Source organism: Perca flavescens, chromosome 20 (genome assembly GCF_004354835.1).
Source record: "Perca flavescens isolate YP-PL-M2 chromosome 20, PFLA_1.0, whole genome shotgun sequence".
Classification (NCBI taxonomy): Eukaryota; Metazoa; Chordata; class Actinopteri; order Perciformes; family Percidae; genus Perca; species Perca flavescens.
The window spans coordinates 20,213,792-20,229,920 of record NC_041350.1 but is presented as its reverse complement, the minus strand read 5'-3'; the positions used below and the strand labels follow the sequence as shown (position 1 = coordinate 20,229,920).

Here is a 16,129-nt window from a genome sequence, read left to right as displayed (position 1 = left end):
TCACAGTCAGACAGGCCTCCATAAACATAGCTGCCTCCTAATGTAAACACATATACTCTGGCTAGGAAGAGAAGGATGGAAAGGGCAAAGAGAAGTGATGAGGAGGAAAGGGAAGGAGAGACAATTCAGTTTCCTCTATTATTCCAATTAAAGCCCTGAAAACAGGGTAAATGTTTGCCTCCTATCATGCAATACTTAAAGAACAATTTCACTGTGTGATCTTTGCGTTTTGTTTAATTGCTTCCTAAAATATTCAGTCATGTCTTTTTAAGGCAGTATTTCTCGCTGTGGTTAGGTATCTGGTGCACAAAGCAGAGGAAGCGGTCCAGTTTGAGAGCTGCAGTGGTGATGGTGTTGAATGAAAAGAACTCTGTTTGACAGATTTGTATGGATTAATTTAGCTTGTTAAAGCGCACACACGAGTAAACGCACAGAGCTAATGTAGTTAATGGATGGATAAGAACACCCTGCCTTCCACAAATCCCCAAACCAGCGTACACATACAATCTCTGTATCATCTTTCACATCCTGCAGAGGTCATAAAACATGGTTTTCCCATTCTGTTTCCCCTCCCCTTGTCTTCCAAGCCCTCTTTGTGCTCTCTCACACACACACACACACACACACACACACACACACACACACACACACACACACACACACACACACACACACACACACACACACACACACACACACACACACACACACACACACACACACACACACACACACATCACTCTACTGAGGGGCTGTGGGTCCACATTTAATGCACCCAATTACTTAGGCCCCCGCTCCTCTGGCTGCGGCATTACGTCAGGCTTTGGCAGGCTGTATTTTTAGCTTGGAGATGCCATTGGCCCTCCCTCCCTCCCTCTCTATGGATTGAGTTACCACCTTGTTGCTGAAAGAACCCAATGGACGCCTGTGTGAGCCGCCCTCGTCCAATCCCAACACATCGAACCATTGCGTAATGACACAAGCGAGCAGAAGGAAAGGCTATGTCCATTATGGTTTTGGCGGTGGGCGGGGACAAGGAAACAGTGGAGCGGGGGCCATTGAGAGCATGTTGAGGCTAACTGGGACCAGCCAAGATGCATTCATGCCTTGCCAGAGACTGCATGGTGGCCGTGCATGCTGAGTATGAGGATGTTTCTGTAGAACCTGGTCTGTGGTGGAGACCTGAGTGCCAAGTGTTAATGCTAGCTGTTCTGCATTGCTCCCAGACACCAGAAATTGCAAGGTTGTAAGAGGAAAAACTGTGAGCAGAGTTATGAAAATACATTCTGGTCTATTTTAAATTGTTCCTCTCTTTACTCCCTCTCATTATTCCAGCCTTTAATAGCTGCAGTGCACTTAAGGGTGCAGTTTTTCTGATGGTAGCAATGAAGTTGCGTTTGGCACAGCTGAGGCATCAGAATGGAGCGATGACAGCTAGACCCCCATGCTGCTAGACTCTAGAGTAACTCACACAGGGTCTCTGAAAGAAAAGTTGGAATGTTTTCTCTCAAGTACCAAGTGTTGTTTATCCCCACAGTAAACCGTATACAACCTAACAGCTTGACAAACAGCTCCTCCCGAAATCAATTCACACAGTCCTGGGCCTTCACAATGACCTCTGCATTGAGATGCTTGTGGTCACTCTTCTTCTAAAACTTCCCTCCCATTCTTAATCGCCAGTGTAATCTTTTCCTCATCCCAGTTTGCTTTACTCACATCACAGCAGTCTTGTTTGCTGGTTCTAAGCAGCCAATCTCACCCGCTAATCCCATTCATTCACTTGCTAGACGGGATCAGCAGCAGAGTGTCAACAAAGCATAAGCATGCCCCTATGTAAAGGGAAGGTCAGGGAAAACAATAGCACATGGAAACAGACAGAGAGCCACTCGAAGATTTCGGTTACCATGGCACAAAGCGGCTTGACAGATGGAGGAGGTCAACATAGGGCAACATTCAAGATCGTTCCCCTGTCTTTGAAACATTGTTACCATATTCTTTTCAGAATGAGCAGAAGCAATGTGCACCAGCCAGTGTTGGATTATGATAACTGCGGTCGCCTTGTATCAGAAAGTAATTGTAGTCCATTAGCTGTGTCGTTCCTCATGTAATACATAGATGTAACGTGTTGATGCCACGTTTAGATAATGGTCAGCCAGCTTTGAATACAAAGTAGATGTGTTTCTTAGAGGCTCTTGCCACAGGAATGTTCAGCATTAATTCACACTAAATAGGCCTTCAGGGAATTGTGGACTTGAAGCATGGATATTTTTGCTTAATTCTTTATTCACACATCAGTAAGACACTGTTCAAACAATGAATTGATTAATCTGTTAGTCGATCGAATGATAATCCTGTAATCATTTAAGTCATTTAGCAAGGAACAATGCCACAACATTAGCTGGTTTAAGCCTCTTAAAATTGAGGATGTGCTGCTGTTTTTTGTTTTTTATCTGTAACTGTAAATTTAATATTTTCAGGTTTTGTATTGTTGATCAGATAGAATAAGAAATTTAAGAACATTATGTAAGTTCTCTAAACTTGATGTTGTGTAACTTGTGTATTTCACTATTTTCTCAATTTTTATGTTTTAATTATAAATGATTAATTGATAAATCATCAGTTGCAGCCCTACAGTAAAGTACTAAGGCAGTTGACATAATAAATTGAAGCCTTTTCAAGAGAAATGGCGGTAAAGTTCTCACTTAAGAGTTGGCACATGTAAACGACATCTTGCCTAAACCCATATAGTGCCTAGCCTAATATTATGAGATGCTAATAATGACATAAAATATATGTATATACAGTATGTATACTATTCTTGTCATCTCGCTGACAGTTATTTAAAATTTTTTTTTAGCTTTTTGGAATATTTATGATGCTGCTTTAGATGACTCCCTTTTATTCTAAATACATACCTTATTCTAAATACCTACCTAGGTATAAGTATATGCCTTTAAACCCTCTTGCTGACACAGCAGTATACAAGTTGAAAAGGTCCAGATCGACCGCTTTGATTAAAGGATGACTGAGCAAACCGACGTCTGTGTCTGGACACAGTGACTCTGAGAGGAGAGTCCCAGAGTGAGATAGAGGATAGGCTGGAGAAGCGATGAATGGGTATGTGGGTGGAGGAAATGAGACACCGCTTTGGGAAGTGCCTTACTGGACTAATGCCGAAGTAATGACATCACTTCTCGGGGGAGAAGAGTATAATAGGCTAAAAACTAAAGGTGGATTCACTCCATCTCAACTATCATAGACTGCAAAGGCCTTTACACTTGAACATAAAGTAACATATGCACAGTATGGGTTTTCATAATCAGTCAGATGGATATTTTTAGCACTCTTAAAAAGTAAAAATAAGCAAGTCTTTGAGCTAGTTAGCCTGCTATTCATTTTGACCTGATTAACATACTTAGCTATTGTGTGCCTGTACTACTAATGCTCTTCAAACTCTCACTCTCTCTTTGAGCCTGTGAGATGCTGTCTTTTCCACTTTTACCTTCACTTTGAAGTGATTGGCAGCTCAAACACCACTTCAGACCATCACAAGGCTGCTCGTATAGAAACCAGAGCAAGATGATCTGAAGAACCAACTTTTTTTTTTTTTGTGATAATTTTTTTATTAGCCAGAAACCGCTTTTTTGAGTTCTCTTAAATCTCTGCGGTTTTCACCATCCCCTTGAAGTCAGACACACACCATGAGACCACAGGTCCCTCCCCATTGTTTCTGAGCCCCTGCGGAGCGAAAGCCTGGGAGCTATGTGGGTTTTGGGTGGCTTGTGTCTGCTATAGAGGGATCACAGTGTTACTTTTCAACAAAGAGGGAGGTATGAACCTGATATCTCCACAGCGTCACACAAACAGCCACGTCTTTCACACACTTGGTCGTCTCATTCTTCCCACTTTGACGCCCTCATGCTAACCTTTTCTGTTGTCCGTCCGTCCGTCCCCCCCCTCCCCCTCCAATCACCAGCCCTTCACCCCAAATGTGACCCTCTGCCCTGGAGGGACATATTTGCTGAGTCAGTACAGTGCGATGGTTACACACTGAGCACTCTAGTTACACTTTCCATTTGCTTACAGTATTTTACCTTGCTGTCAATAGATATAAAATAGCTTTTGCTGCGTTCTCTTTTGCACCTTTGCAGTCATTTCTAAAACTCATCAACTCTTCTCTGTTCTTTGCCTCCGTAGATGTGAAGAAGGACTGGTCCGACCATGCTTTGTGGTGGGAGAAGAAGAAAACCTGGCTGTTGAAAACCCATTGGACGTTGGACAAGTACGGCATCCAAGCGGACGCCAGGCTGCTTTTCACGCCGCAGCACAAGCTGCTGCGCCTCCAGCTGCCCAACATGAAGCACATGAAGGTCAAGGTCAACTTCTCGGACCGCGTTTTCAAGGCTGTGTCCGACATCTGCAAAACCTTCAGTAAGTGGAAAGACTGACTCATTTACAGGACAGCAGGCAGAGCAGCGTCCATAACTTGAGTCGAGATGTGGAAAACAGTCATGTTTTCAAATGTGAGATGAGGTGTGACCGATTGGCAAGGAGTTATGGGAATGAGTGGAGAATAGTGGTCAAGTCCACTTGGACCTATCGAAGGTGCCCAAAAACATCTCCCTGTAAGACTATTTTTGGAAAGGTTCTGGAAATGTTCTAAATCACACCTAACTAATCATGCCCTTCCTCTCGCTTTGTTTTTAATCCCTGGCAATGTGGTTGTGTTTATTAAACACACGCTAAGCTCCGCATGCTGGAGTCACGTCTCCTGACTGGCAGTCCACTGTTCGCTCTGCAGTGCTGTCCATGGAACCTGGGCTCCATCCGTCTCACAATAATGTTTAGTAAACAGAGATTATCAATCGTCTCAGGCTTACAACACAGGCACACACCAGAGTACATATTCACGTGTGTGTAAATAACTTGTACTCACCGTCTTGCTTACCATCTCTCCTACTAATATCATGTCCAAATTTAACTGTTCCCTATGGTCTAAGTGGTACCCAAGGGACACACACACATACACTATCGTGATCTACTACGATGTCCTGTCAGAGACGTGTCTGAGGTCACCCATTGGACCCCAGGCACCCCTGACCAGCTAACGCCCATTTTTCCTCGGCTCAAACCGCTCCCCTGCCTTCTTAGTCACTGTCTCCAGTAGGGTTTGCAGAACCCCCACCAATATAAATGCTTCCATTAGGCAGGGTCATAGCACACCTGTTGTATCTTTGTCACTGGACTGTTTTTCAGCAGGCAGTATCAGGGGCTCCAGTGGCAGCTCTCCTGTTTTTATTGGCCTCTGCAGGTAGCACTCAACCTTGTTTTGAATTTGGCAGGAATGGAGCTTTTTATTTTTTCAGAAGGCTACGAGGTCAGAAGATGCCGTTCTTTGAAATGAAAAGAACAAATAGCCCATTTTATTTCGTGTAAATACACAAAGAGGCTGTTTTTGAAAGCAGAGGCAGAGAGACAGGGGGAGAAACAGGCCGGTAGCCTTTCAGGCCTAGTTAGGAATGTGTCTGCTACTTCTGTAATAAATCTATTTCAGCTTCATAGAATTCAGGACAAATTGCTTTTGGCTGACATGGGACGTGCCAGAATGTCACAAGATATTGTACGGTGGCTGTAAAGGGCCACTGTGGGTAACGTAACTTCTACTGCTGTATTTGTTAACACTGTGCATCATTGCTTGCAAAAAGCAGAACTCATGCTAACAGGCAGTTGGAAAGTTCTGAACTGTAACTGTGGGTGTGACAGCTGACTTAGCTGACTTACAGCTGGTCCGGCCTGGAACCATTTCATTATTTGTTATCTGGGCAACTTTTGAGTTTTACAATTTCCTGTGTGTATTTTCTGCTGACTCCCTGTGAGCTGCACAGCATAGAGAATCAGATGGGACAGGAAGAGACGTGGCCTCTCCAACTAGCCTTCGCTCCAGATAGCCAAAAGGGAGCGACCGAGATACTGGAAGATAGAAAGTCGGTAGAGATTGTTTTGTTTTCAGTGATGTGCAACTCCTCTTTGGCCCCAGTTCCTTTTTCCCATACTAATTTATTTGGATTTTTTTTGTTGTTGCTGTGGCATGTCCGGTCAGATGGTCACACAGAAGCTATTTCCTGTTCCAAAAAATATCGTTCTTGAACTATACAGTGTAATGAAAAAAAAAACTATCAAGTGAGTGGGGATAGAAACAGCCAAATACTACACAGGTGGACTGAACTCAGAACTTGTTTTACCTTTCTATTTTGTCTGCTATTCGGTCTCTTTAGCACAACTCAGACAGTGAGCGTCCCATACAGTGGAAAAGCATAGAAAATCACCATAACATTCCAAGTTAAAAGTATAAAACCAATTATCACCGCTGCACTTCTCCTATGTCCATGGCAGCTGTGTCCTGACAGAGACGCAGTCCATCTGGGCTGGCTGGGAACCGAGAGGACTCAGCAAAAGGCTGATGTACTGATATACATGAAAATCACTCGATTTCACTCCTGTTTTGACCTCTGATTACATTTGGCAGCTCTTACATCCTGTGCTGCAGTGCTTACTTGAGAGTGAAGCAAAACACATTAGGGATTTTCCACTTTTAGTAGCAAGACAACATTTTTGAACTCTGTTAACAATTCTGAGAATTCTCTGAAGCCAAGTTTGTGTGTTTTTTTTAAATCTTAGAATGTCTCAGCTATGGTTTCTGTTATGTTGTAGTGCCAGCTGAAACTGTGTAGAAATAATAATAATAATGATGATGATGATGATGATGACGATGAATGGCACTGAACTGGCTTTGAGCAGAGAAGAGTCAGACATGTGCTTGTCCCGTCTAGACAACCTGGACTCACTTCCAACACATTAAACACACACGTACACCTCCTCCCTCTGACAGGAGGCAGCACACAAAATGTACTCTTCACAACTGACTAAGACACGAACGTGGGACAAAAATGAGGCTGCTTCTCTCAGCAAACCACCGCTTCAGGGGTAACAAGATTCAGGCTGCTCCACTTAAGCGCTTTTTTTTTTTAGTAAGCACTCCTTTGCTACCACGTGTGGGAAAACCAAGACACAATGGCGTTCTCTGGAATATGCAAGGGGCAGCAGCAATGCTGTAAAAGTCTGTATTTGTCAGCACTGAATTGTTACTGTGAGTCAAAAAAAATGACTAGAGATTTGGATGACCAGCCAGGAAAGCAATGAGACGGTGTATGTCAATATCACGGGACATAAAGAGCACAGGAGGATGAGTTTGAAGAAGGAGGTTGACAGTTGAGAAGGCATGTTGCAGTGAAGTGTTTGGTCTTTGTCCTCCAGAGAGCTTTTTAAAATTAGGCCCAACTGTTGCTTCATCATTAAGGTCCAGGATATTTATGGCATGTCAACCTGTGGTCTGCTTGACTGGCCCGAGTGAGCTGGCCACTGTTGTCATAACAGAGGAGGAGTGCGGTTTGGCCTCCGCTCCAACCCTTAAATTAAAGTGCATTATTATGCTTTTTGAGGGGCCTTTTAGCACCTTTTTAGCCTGTCTGTCTGATTATCTAACTTAAAATATAAAATATGCACACCATGTACACGCCTATTATCAGTTTACCTGTTTAGACTGTATGCAAGTTAACTTTACCCCTCGTTTTATTTAGTCTTCCATGGAACAAACACTTGATTTATTGCTCTTGAGTATTGATTGGTCAGCCTTGCATCCCTATGAGTACCTCTTCATAACATTAAAAACTATGCAGGGGGAAAACAGAAGGGGAAATCACTCCTCCCTAATTTATTTTGTCCATGTAGGGTCTCAAACTGTTTGTACGGTAAACTGCTGTAAAATTAGACTGTGACGGTGTTTGTGATTCTTCTGCGGTTGGCCTTACTCACTGCAGTGAATCATGTGTTCCAAGGAGTAGATCTTGCAGGCCCAGCTGGCTCTCAGTCAACCCCTCTGGCTCCAGTCCTGGTTACTGTCACATGTCTACAGGACAGAGGATTGGGGTCTTATTGTCTAAGGTGTCATTTCTGCTAATGGAAATCAACTAAGCTTTTGTAAGCACGCTAACCGTCACTCACCCTTCCTCCTACATATGCGGTGAGTGTAAGAGCAGTCTTTCCCACCAGATTATGATTCTTAAATGATCACTATAAACATACGATTCAACACTCAACTGAGTATGTCAGCAGAAATTGACTGTAATGCTTGCCTGTCTGAAAAATACTAGTGGAGCGTTTTTTGTTGTTGTATTCCGACCCCCCCCCCCTCGGCTTGATTTGTTCATCTTTATCTCTATATTTCTGATGGTTTTCATACTTTAGCTGACATAAATCCCCATCATATTGACTACACCTCTACTCCCTTCATGGAAATGATGAAAACACATTTCATTAAAAATCTTTTACCCCACCCACCAGTTCCCCCCTTTTCCAGGCAATTCAGTAGAGACACCTAAAATATTACTTTTACAGGAACGTTTTTCTCCTCTGATAATGGATCCTAAACCTGTCACAGAAAATAGCTTTTTACCACATTGGTTTGATGAAGATGTTAAGACCAACATCTCTGCTTTTGAACCCCACTTTGATCTATAGAGGGTTATAGGAAGCAACAGTTCCATGGCAATAACGAATGTTAGTTATATCAGTCATTTTATTGTGTATCAGATTGGTGTTGCTTCGTAGATATTTGTCTTATAGATGAAGTCATAAAACTGAATACTAAAAGTGACATTGTAGTAAAATACCACATGCCCCTGCATTGCCTCACCAAGAGACACAGTCCTACCCACGTACACACAGTTTGACACACACTTTACTGTGTGTGTTGGCCTACTCACACAGCTCAGTGGGGCTCAAGCTCGGCAGCACGCCTGCAACTCACATGGCTGTATAAGGGCACAGGGACTGCGCTTCCCCGCTGCAGCAGAGCGAGAACGAAGGAGGAGGGAGGCAGAGAGAGAGGGTGAGCTCCCATCTGGTAGTTCTTAAAACTCCTGGAATGCTTTTGCTTTAGTTACACAAACCAAACAAGCTTTCTCCCCAAGCCAAGACGTTCTCTCTCCCCTCCTGCTCGTGCTTTCCTCAACACCCTCGGCAACCTCTTCAATCAGTCTGCAACACCTTTCCAAAACTTCATCTTTTAAAAAAAAATGTAGAGATTTATTTAAGTGAATGTGAGAAAATGACCTTTTTTTCAACAGTTCTGCAAAAAACAAAGTGAAAATAATAAAATAAGGCTCTCAAATATCTCGTTTAATTTATTTATATGGAATCTTGGGAAAACCATATCCAGCTGATGATCCAGATGTGCTTGCTTCCAGACTAGCACCATCTATTCTAGTCCTGACACATTCTGGCTGTCTCACTACTACTTTAGGACCATCCCAAGCCCATCTTAAAACATCATTGCTGCTGCTGAATGATGGTTCCCTGGCCTCCAAGCCGGAGGGAGGGAGTGAGGGAAAGAGGGAGGGAGGGAAGGAAAAGACAGCAGAGAAGCTGGGGAGAGAGGCTGCTCTGTTTCAGTCATTATATTCAGTGTGGTGTCTTACTGTCTGATTGGGATCTTGCATACAGCTGACACATTGTTAGAAAGTGGTTGTTTCATTTTCATATTTAATTTATGGTTTCTCAGTATCTTCAAGGATACATTTTTGATGTTTTTGTGATAGGTATTCTGTCCTTTTTCCCAACAGCAGCAACTGAGGAGTGTGAGGCAGGAGGGTAAGTAGGAGATAGAGGTTGTATCTGCCCTGCCTCAGTTGGGGATTACAGTTGAGGCAAGATTTGTTGGGGCCCTGAGAAAAGGGATTTGCAATTTTCCACCACTCGTGTGCATAGCTGCGTCATAATGTCACTGTATTCACCTACATTAAAGGTTCTACATGATGTCTGTGCAAGAAGTCATGTGGTTTATTTGAAGTCTGTAGTTGAAACAAGGCGACTTGCTGTTTGTTCTTAGTGACTTATCGGTGTCCTGGTTTGCTTGGCTTTGTTGTGAGGCAAGAACTTTACTGCTCTCTCTCCCTCCAGATATCCGCCACCCAGAGGAGCTATCTCTACTGCGTAAGCCCCGTGATCCCAAGAAGAAGAAGAAAAAGTTGGAGGAGGCAGAGGAGGACGATCTGGAGCTGGAGGGTCCGCTGTTAACCCCTGGATCAGGTGAGCCGATGGATAGTAGCTCCTACTGTACATGGAGATGAAGCACTGATGGCTCCAAAGCACTTGTTACAGGGTTTGCTCCAAAAGTATTTCAGCTGACTGTCAAAGGGTTAGTAGGAAGGAATATTTCTTGAAAAAAAGATTCAAGTGTAAGTTTTGCACGTCATGTGTTTAACCGATGAGTCTGTGTATTCAGTTTTTTAGGTTCAGGGTCTACTTTGAAGTAATTATCTGTATTTCATTGTGAAAAGTAATCTTGTTTCCCTCAAGCAGCAGGTTGAATAACCTTTTTTTTGAGTCTTTATCGCACTTGTGGTTCAAAAACCACTAAGATAACTCCAGATTGCTTCACCCTGCTTCTAGTGACCAAATATGAATGTGTGAGTTTGAGGCCTGCATGGGATCCACAGCCTTGGCAGGGAGGAAGAATGGTTAAGATTCCACACATAGTTGGTCACGCTGCCATTTTAAACCCAAACCAGGCTGAACGACTGCAGTCATACTGGCCGATGGGAGAGTTACAACCATGTGAGCAGGGAGGAGCAGAACAAAACCGGCTGTGCTGCTGTCACAGAGTTAGCCAAAACTGCTAACACTATTAGACAGGGTGAATGGGACTCTTTGTGTGGTTTGAGTCTCCTCTGCCCGGCCTCTGGTCTGTCCGCTGGCTTCAACATGCATATATACACACTCATGTGAGTGGAAAGAAGGCTAATAATCACTGTGAACTTGGTGGACCATCACAATTTTCAGTCAAGAAAAACTACTTCTCCTGACATGCTGATTTGCTTCACTGTGAAGCTAGCACCAGATTATCTATCTCTTTGCCCATATATCGAAAAATAAAAAGAGTGATAGAAAACCTTCCATTTTTATGAACAGCACATGATAATTACACCCAAAGTTGCATCATTACATTTCAAGGGTGTGCTACGGTGACTGCGGTCATGAGGTGGTGCAGAGAAACAGAGTTTCAACAGTAATGTGCAGAATCTGTTTACAGTCACCACTCTTCTTGCGTGTGAGCGTGCACACACACACACATCCTGCATCCTCCCTATCCGATCACATGCTACAGTCAGTGAATATATTTAATCGCCAAGTTGTAAGACGTTATTCCGTCTCTTGAGGGGCTGGCCTCTTACAATAGGTCAGGTCTCCTGATAGGAATCACAAGCTCTTGCAGCGAGGCTGCAATGCAATCAGACCCACAGCCTTCTCCTGTGCAGCCAACTGCTTCTGCACACCACTGTGGAAAAGAAGAGATGGGAGACTCACTGCAGCTCACCATGGTCTAACTTTACTGAGTAAAGGAAAATTATTTCAGAATTACTCTAATCTTATTTAGAGCAGCAGCGATTAGTCGATTATTTTTGTTTTTCTCACATTGTATAGACTAATTGATTCATTGAGAAAATAATCGGTAGATTAATCGATTTATGAAAATAACTGTTAGTTGCACAGTTTCTCCAGTTTACCTTCACTTTAAAGGGCCTTTTGCCTTTAACTCACCGTCTTTTGTATCACTTGTCTGTAATTGACAATGCTGGTAAGACACATTGATAATGGGAAAATAGATTCCTCATATAGTAACTCAGACACAGGCAAAACAGAGTACGAATACTGTACAGGTCCATACTGACCTCAAAAGCAAATTACGTGATGGTGAACACTAACCCCCAGTTTCCACCGGCTGCTTAACGGCTGCGGATCCGCTCCAGAATGGCGGCGGAGTCATTAGGTTTCCATCAAAGTCAATGTGTGTATTTCCACTGACTGCAGAACGGCTGCGTTCCGACTCCGGCACAGCTCCGGCGGTCCGCGGCCCTCCGGAGGAGATACGCAGAGCTTCTATTTTTGCCGGACGCTGGAGAGCTCCGCAGCAGTCCAGCACACGGCAGATAGTGCGGGACAGGAAGTCGAGCACAGAAACAAAATAAACATCTGGTTAATTTTCAAAATAAAAATACACCGTGCTCACGGCGGATCATATTTCCCTGCACTACACCTTGAAAACACAGCACAGAGTAGTTTCTCCTCTACTCCTCTGGATGGAAACAAACTGTTGTTGGTTTTGTGGTTCTATTCTAAGTGAATTTGCGAGAGGTACTCGAAAGGGTCCTCGTGACTACAGCTGTCAGTTATGGCCGCACTGAATCCAGACCTGGTGGGTATTGACGGACGGCGGAGCACACATCCGACACGCAGCGGGGCCGGTCCGAAGACGTTCTGCATTCAGTGGAAATCCGGAGTAAGGTTTTAAGGAGTACATGACCAGTTATTTCTACTTAAAGACTGGTGATACTTTTCCAAAACCCCTATCCTTAAATGTACATTTAGGAAACTCCATGTCTGTTTGTCTGATCACACATGTCGAGTGCCCCGCAGAATTGGTCATTTTGGTAGAAAAAACTATGAGCCATGATGTTGTGGCCATGGTGCCAGTCCATGGCGTCCCTCTGGGCCCGCCACATCTTTACGTGCCTGGTGTATCTAATTATGTTTCCTGTCAGCAGGATGACATGCCTCAGACAGCCAGTACTTTTAGTGTATATTTATGCTGCAGTTTATACATGCATGGCTGGGTCACGTTGACCAACGCCTTGACTGGGTTTTCAATCAGTCATGCTGTGTTGATGGCTATAAATGGGTTGATGGAAACGACAGAACCTCACTAGTCTTTCCAGGGTGATCGCCCTCTGCAAAGAGGGTAAAACTGAGTCATCCACTCTGAGACTAACAGTTGGCAGTGCCCATGGAAATGCCACGGATCTCCCTGTTCTTGTATTTCTCTACTTTTGTCTGTTGTTTCCTCTTGTCCTTGTACAGTTTTTTATTATCTTAAATCTGTCCACTTGATGTTATTTGTTCCCATTCCACTTCTTCCCTCCCCTCTTTCCTGTCTTTCCTTCTCTTACTCTTTTCATCCTAGCCTCTGAGGTAATATACATTGGACCTGTCAAAGGTAAGCTTTCCTCTTCCTCTGTCCTTTACTCTTCAGCACTGCTTCCTCACCCTTGCCTTCCCCTTCCTCCCTAGCCTCCACCCCTCACAGCTGGAGTGTTGAGGTCACCTGACTGCTCCTCCAGAGAAAGTCAGCTGATTTGGGTGGTCACATGATAAAGGCTTTGCCTCTTATTAGACATTAGCTCAATGCTCACCTTTTCTTACAGCTACTCCAGGCCTGCTCACTATGTCCGCTGACTCTTATCACTTTTTAGCCCTTGAACGGTTTATTACTGATTACTGAGGTGGTCATAAGTAAATTATTAGATGTTTTTGCTTTACGTTTTTAAAGAAGTTCCAAAAGCAGAACAGTGATAATGCTTATTGGTCCATAATCCTACATACACGCCACAACCAACAGCCCACACAGAAGCTTTGTGTAAAAGTCAAATCCACAAAAGACACTTTCATTTATTGACAGCCCTCTCATGGTTTACTTCTAGTCTTAACAGCCCATGGTGGTCCAGCTCCATCCATCTAAGACCTCTATGAATCCCCAGTGTGGGACCATTAGGGAGTCAAGTCATGTTAACATTCTTTGGGCCTTTTTGCCTGCATTGGTGAGTCAGTAAACAGGATGGAGGAGGCCTAGTTGTGTTTTTAATAGGCTGTCAGCTTTCACCTTATACATGGTCTCTCTGGATATTTGGGATTCCTCAAGAGACCCTTTGGGAGATGGAAGTACTCTCCCTGACCTGATGCACTCAGCATTAGGGAAAAACTTTGGAATAACCACTGAATAACACCCTCCCCCTCAAGGGATGTGTGGCCATAGCCTGCACCCTGTTCTCATGACCTCAGCTCGCAAACACAAATGTACACGTGCACAATCGCAAACACAAACCAAGCCCACTTCCTGATTTCAGAAAGGATTTGGTGGTTTAGACAGTGTTGCTTCTTGACCTTGGCCCCACAGAGGGAATGGGGGGTATGGGGCCAAAAATACTACCACAAGGCCAGCCAACAGGAAATGCAAACCGCTTCACTTAGGTGGCTTGCTTATTTTTTCAGTCAAAATTTAGAATAATTTCAGAACTAATGGAAAAACTAAAGCAACATTTAGAGCCCTTATTCTTTTAAGAATTAGATAAAAAATTCTGTGGCAGATTTTTTTCAGTCTTACATGTTTTTGTTATATTCAATTCATCATCCCATATCTTTGTGCTCCCCCCCTCCTCTCTGTGGCAAGTTTTGCAGTAGTTTGCTGTGTGCAGTGCATTCCTGCAGGTTTTTTGACTGTGAGTAAGTGGGTGACCCTGATCATGTTCTGCGTCATCTGCATGCTGAGCCACATCAATCCCACCATCAGCAGGAGGACATAGTTGAAGCCACTCATCTGCAAAGTGTGGGCTGGTAGTCACATGGTGTTGTTGACCGCTAGCTGGCCTGGCTAGGCTGCAAGTGTGTGCGCTTTTGGAAAGGTGTTCACCCCTTTTTCCCCTAATGCTGTTTTGTTGATGTACTTAGTATTTGGGAATGTGCACTTATTTGTTTTGAAATGGGCGTATTTATTAGTATCTGTGTGAGACAACAATTATATAGAGAATGGTATATTGTTAATGTGATCATTTTCTTTTTGGACCTCAATGCACTATAAGGGACTAACTGATGACTGTGTGATTTCAGGGAGCATCTACTCCAGTCCAGGCTTGTACAGTAAGACTATGACCCCCACCTATGACTCCAGAGACGGCAGCCCGCTGTCGCCCACCACTGCCTGGTTTGGGGACAGCCCCCTCTCTGAGGGCAATCCCAGCATCCTCGCTGTCAGCCAGCCAATCTCCTCACCAGACATCCTAGTCAAACTCTACAAGCCCCAGTCTCTGCTGGACAAAGCCAAAATCAACCAGGGGTGAGATGACTTTGCTTAGTTGGTTAGGTGGTTTGGTTAAACAGCTTATAGTCAGACATGCTTTGATGGGTTTGCAATATATTTAGGACTGTGCTTCTGATCAAAATAGTTGCAAGAGGCTGCAGTAAGTTTGCTTGATTCCGAATACATTATTCACTGTCTGTACAGGTGGTTGGACTCATCCAGGTCTTTGATGGAGCAGGATGTAAAGGAGAATGAGGTGCTGCTGCTGAGGTTTAAATACCACAGTTTCTTTGACCTCAACCCAAAGGTGCGTTCCATAGACAATGCAGGACAATTTCTCGAATGGTTAGTGTCACAGTAATCGAAAGTCATTGGACAAAAGTCGTGATGCCATTTACCACGTACAACTTCTAACTAGTGCTTCCAACTAGTCTAGTTGTGTCCTGTGTGTATCAGAGTGTGAGAGAGCGTGAGAATCTGCGTTCACTCACTGTTTGTTTGTATACATGTTAACCTCTGCGACAAACCTCTCCACAGTATGATGCCATCCGAGTGAACCAGCTCTATGAACAGTCCAAGTGGGCCATCCTGCTGGAGGAAATTGAGTGCACGGAGGAGGAAATGATGATGTTTGCTGCCCTGCAGGTAGTGTGTGTGTGTGTGTGTGTGTGTGTGTGTGTGTGTGTGTGTGTGTGTGTGTGTGTGTGTGTGTGTGTGTGTGTGTGTGTGTGTGTGTGTGTGTGTGTGTGTGTGTGTGTGTGTGTGTGTGTGTGTGTGTGTGTGTGTGTGTGTGTGTGTGTGTGTGATGAATTGAATGGGCGTCCAGCCCAAAACTGAGACATATTGCTGCCATTTCTGCTTTATGCATACGTGTGTGTATATATATGTATAAATAATAATAATAGCACATTGATGCAGAATGAGTTAATGGGGGCATTATCACATGTATCCCCACTGGGCAATATCAACCAAGTCCCTTTTATTTTTGACTTATAGTTTAATAGAAAAAAAGGCTTAAATAGGCGTTTAAACAAGAAAATCTCTTATGAATAATTAATTATGATTAACTTGAAAGACATTAATGCATTTACCTCAGTTAGGTTTTGTAAATGTTCTTGTACAATAACATGTAGGAATTTCCATTATTATATTTTTCCAACA

General features: G+C 43.7%; 1 protein-coding gene across 4 annotated transcripts in view; it reads left to right on the top strand.

The window, feature by feature from the left end:
* The window catches only part of fermt2 (FERM domain containing kindlin 2), a 43,020-nt gene that overhangs the window by 13,310 nt on the left and 13,581 nt on the right, over window positions 1–16,129 (top strand). For 2 of the 4 annotated variants that reach the window (XM_028565051.1, XM_028565050.1), the window contains exons 3-8: window positions 4,198–4,431; window positions 10,018–10,146; window positions 13,079–13,111; window positions 14,779–15,004; window positions 15,173–15,275; window positions 15,506–15,613. In XM_028565051.1, coding sequence (XP_028420852.1) covers window positions 4,198–4,431; window positions 10,018–10,146; window positions 13,079–13,111; window positions 14,779–15,004; window positions 15,173–15,275; window positions 15,506–15,613 — 833 coding nt within the window. The remainder of the gene's footprint in view (window positions 1–4,197; window positions 4,432–10,017; window positions 10,147–13,078; window positions 13,112–14,778; window positions 15,005–15,172; window positions 15,276–15,505; window positions 15,614–16,129) is intronic. The other 2 variants (XM_028565053.1, XM_028565052.1) reach the window with 1 other exon arrangement.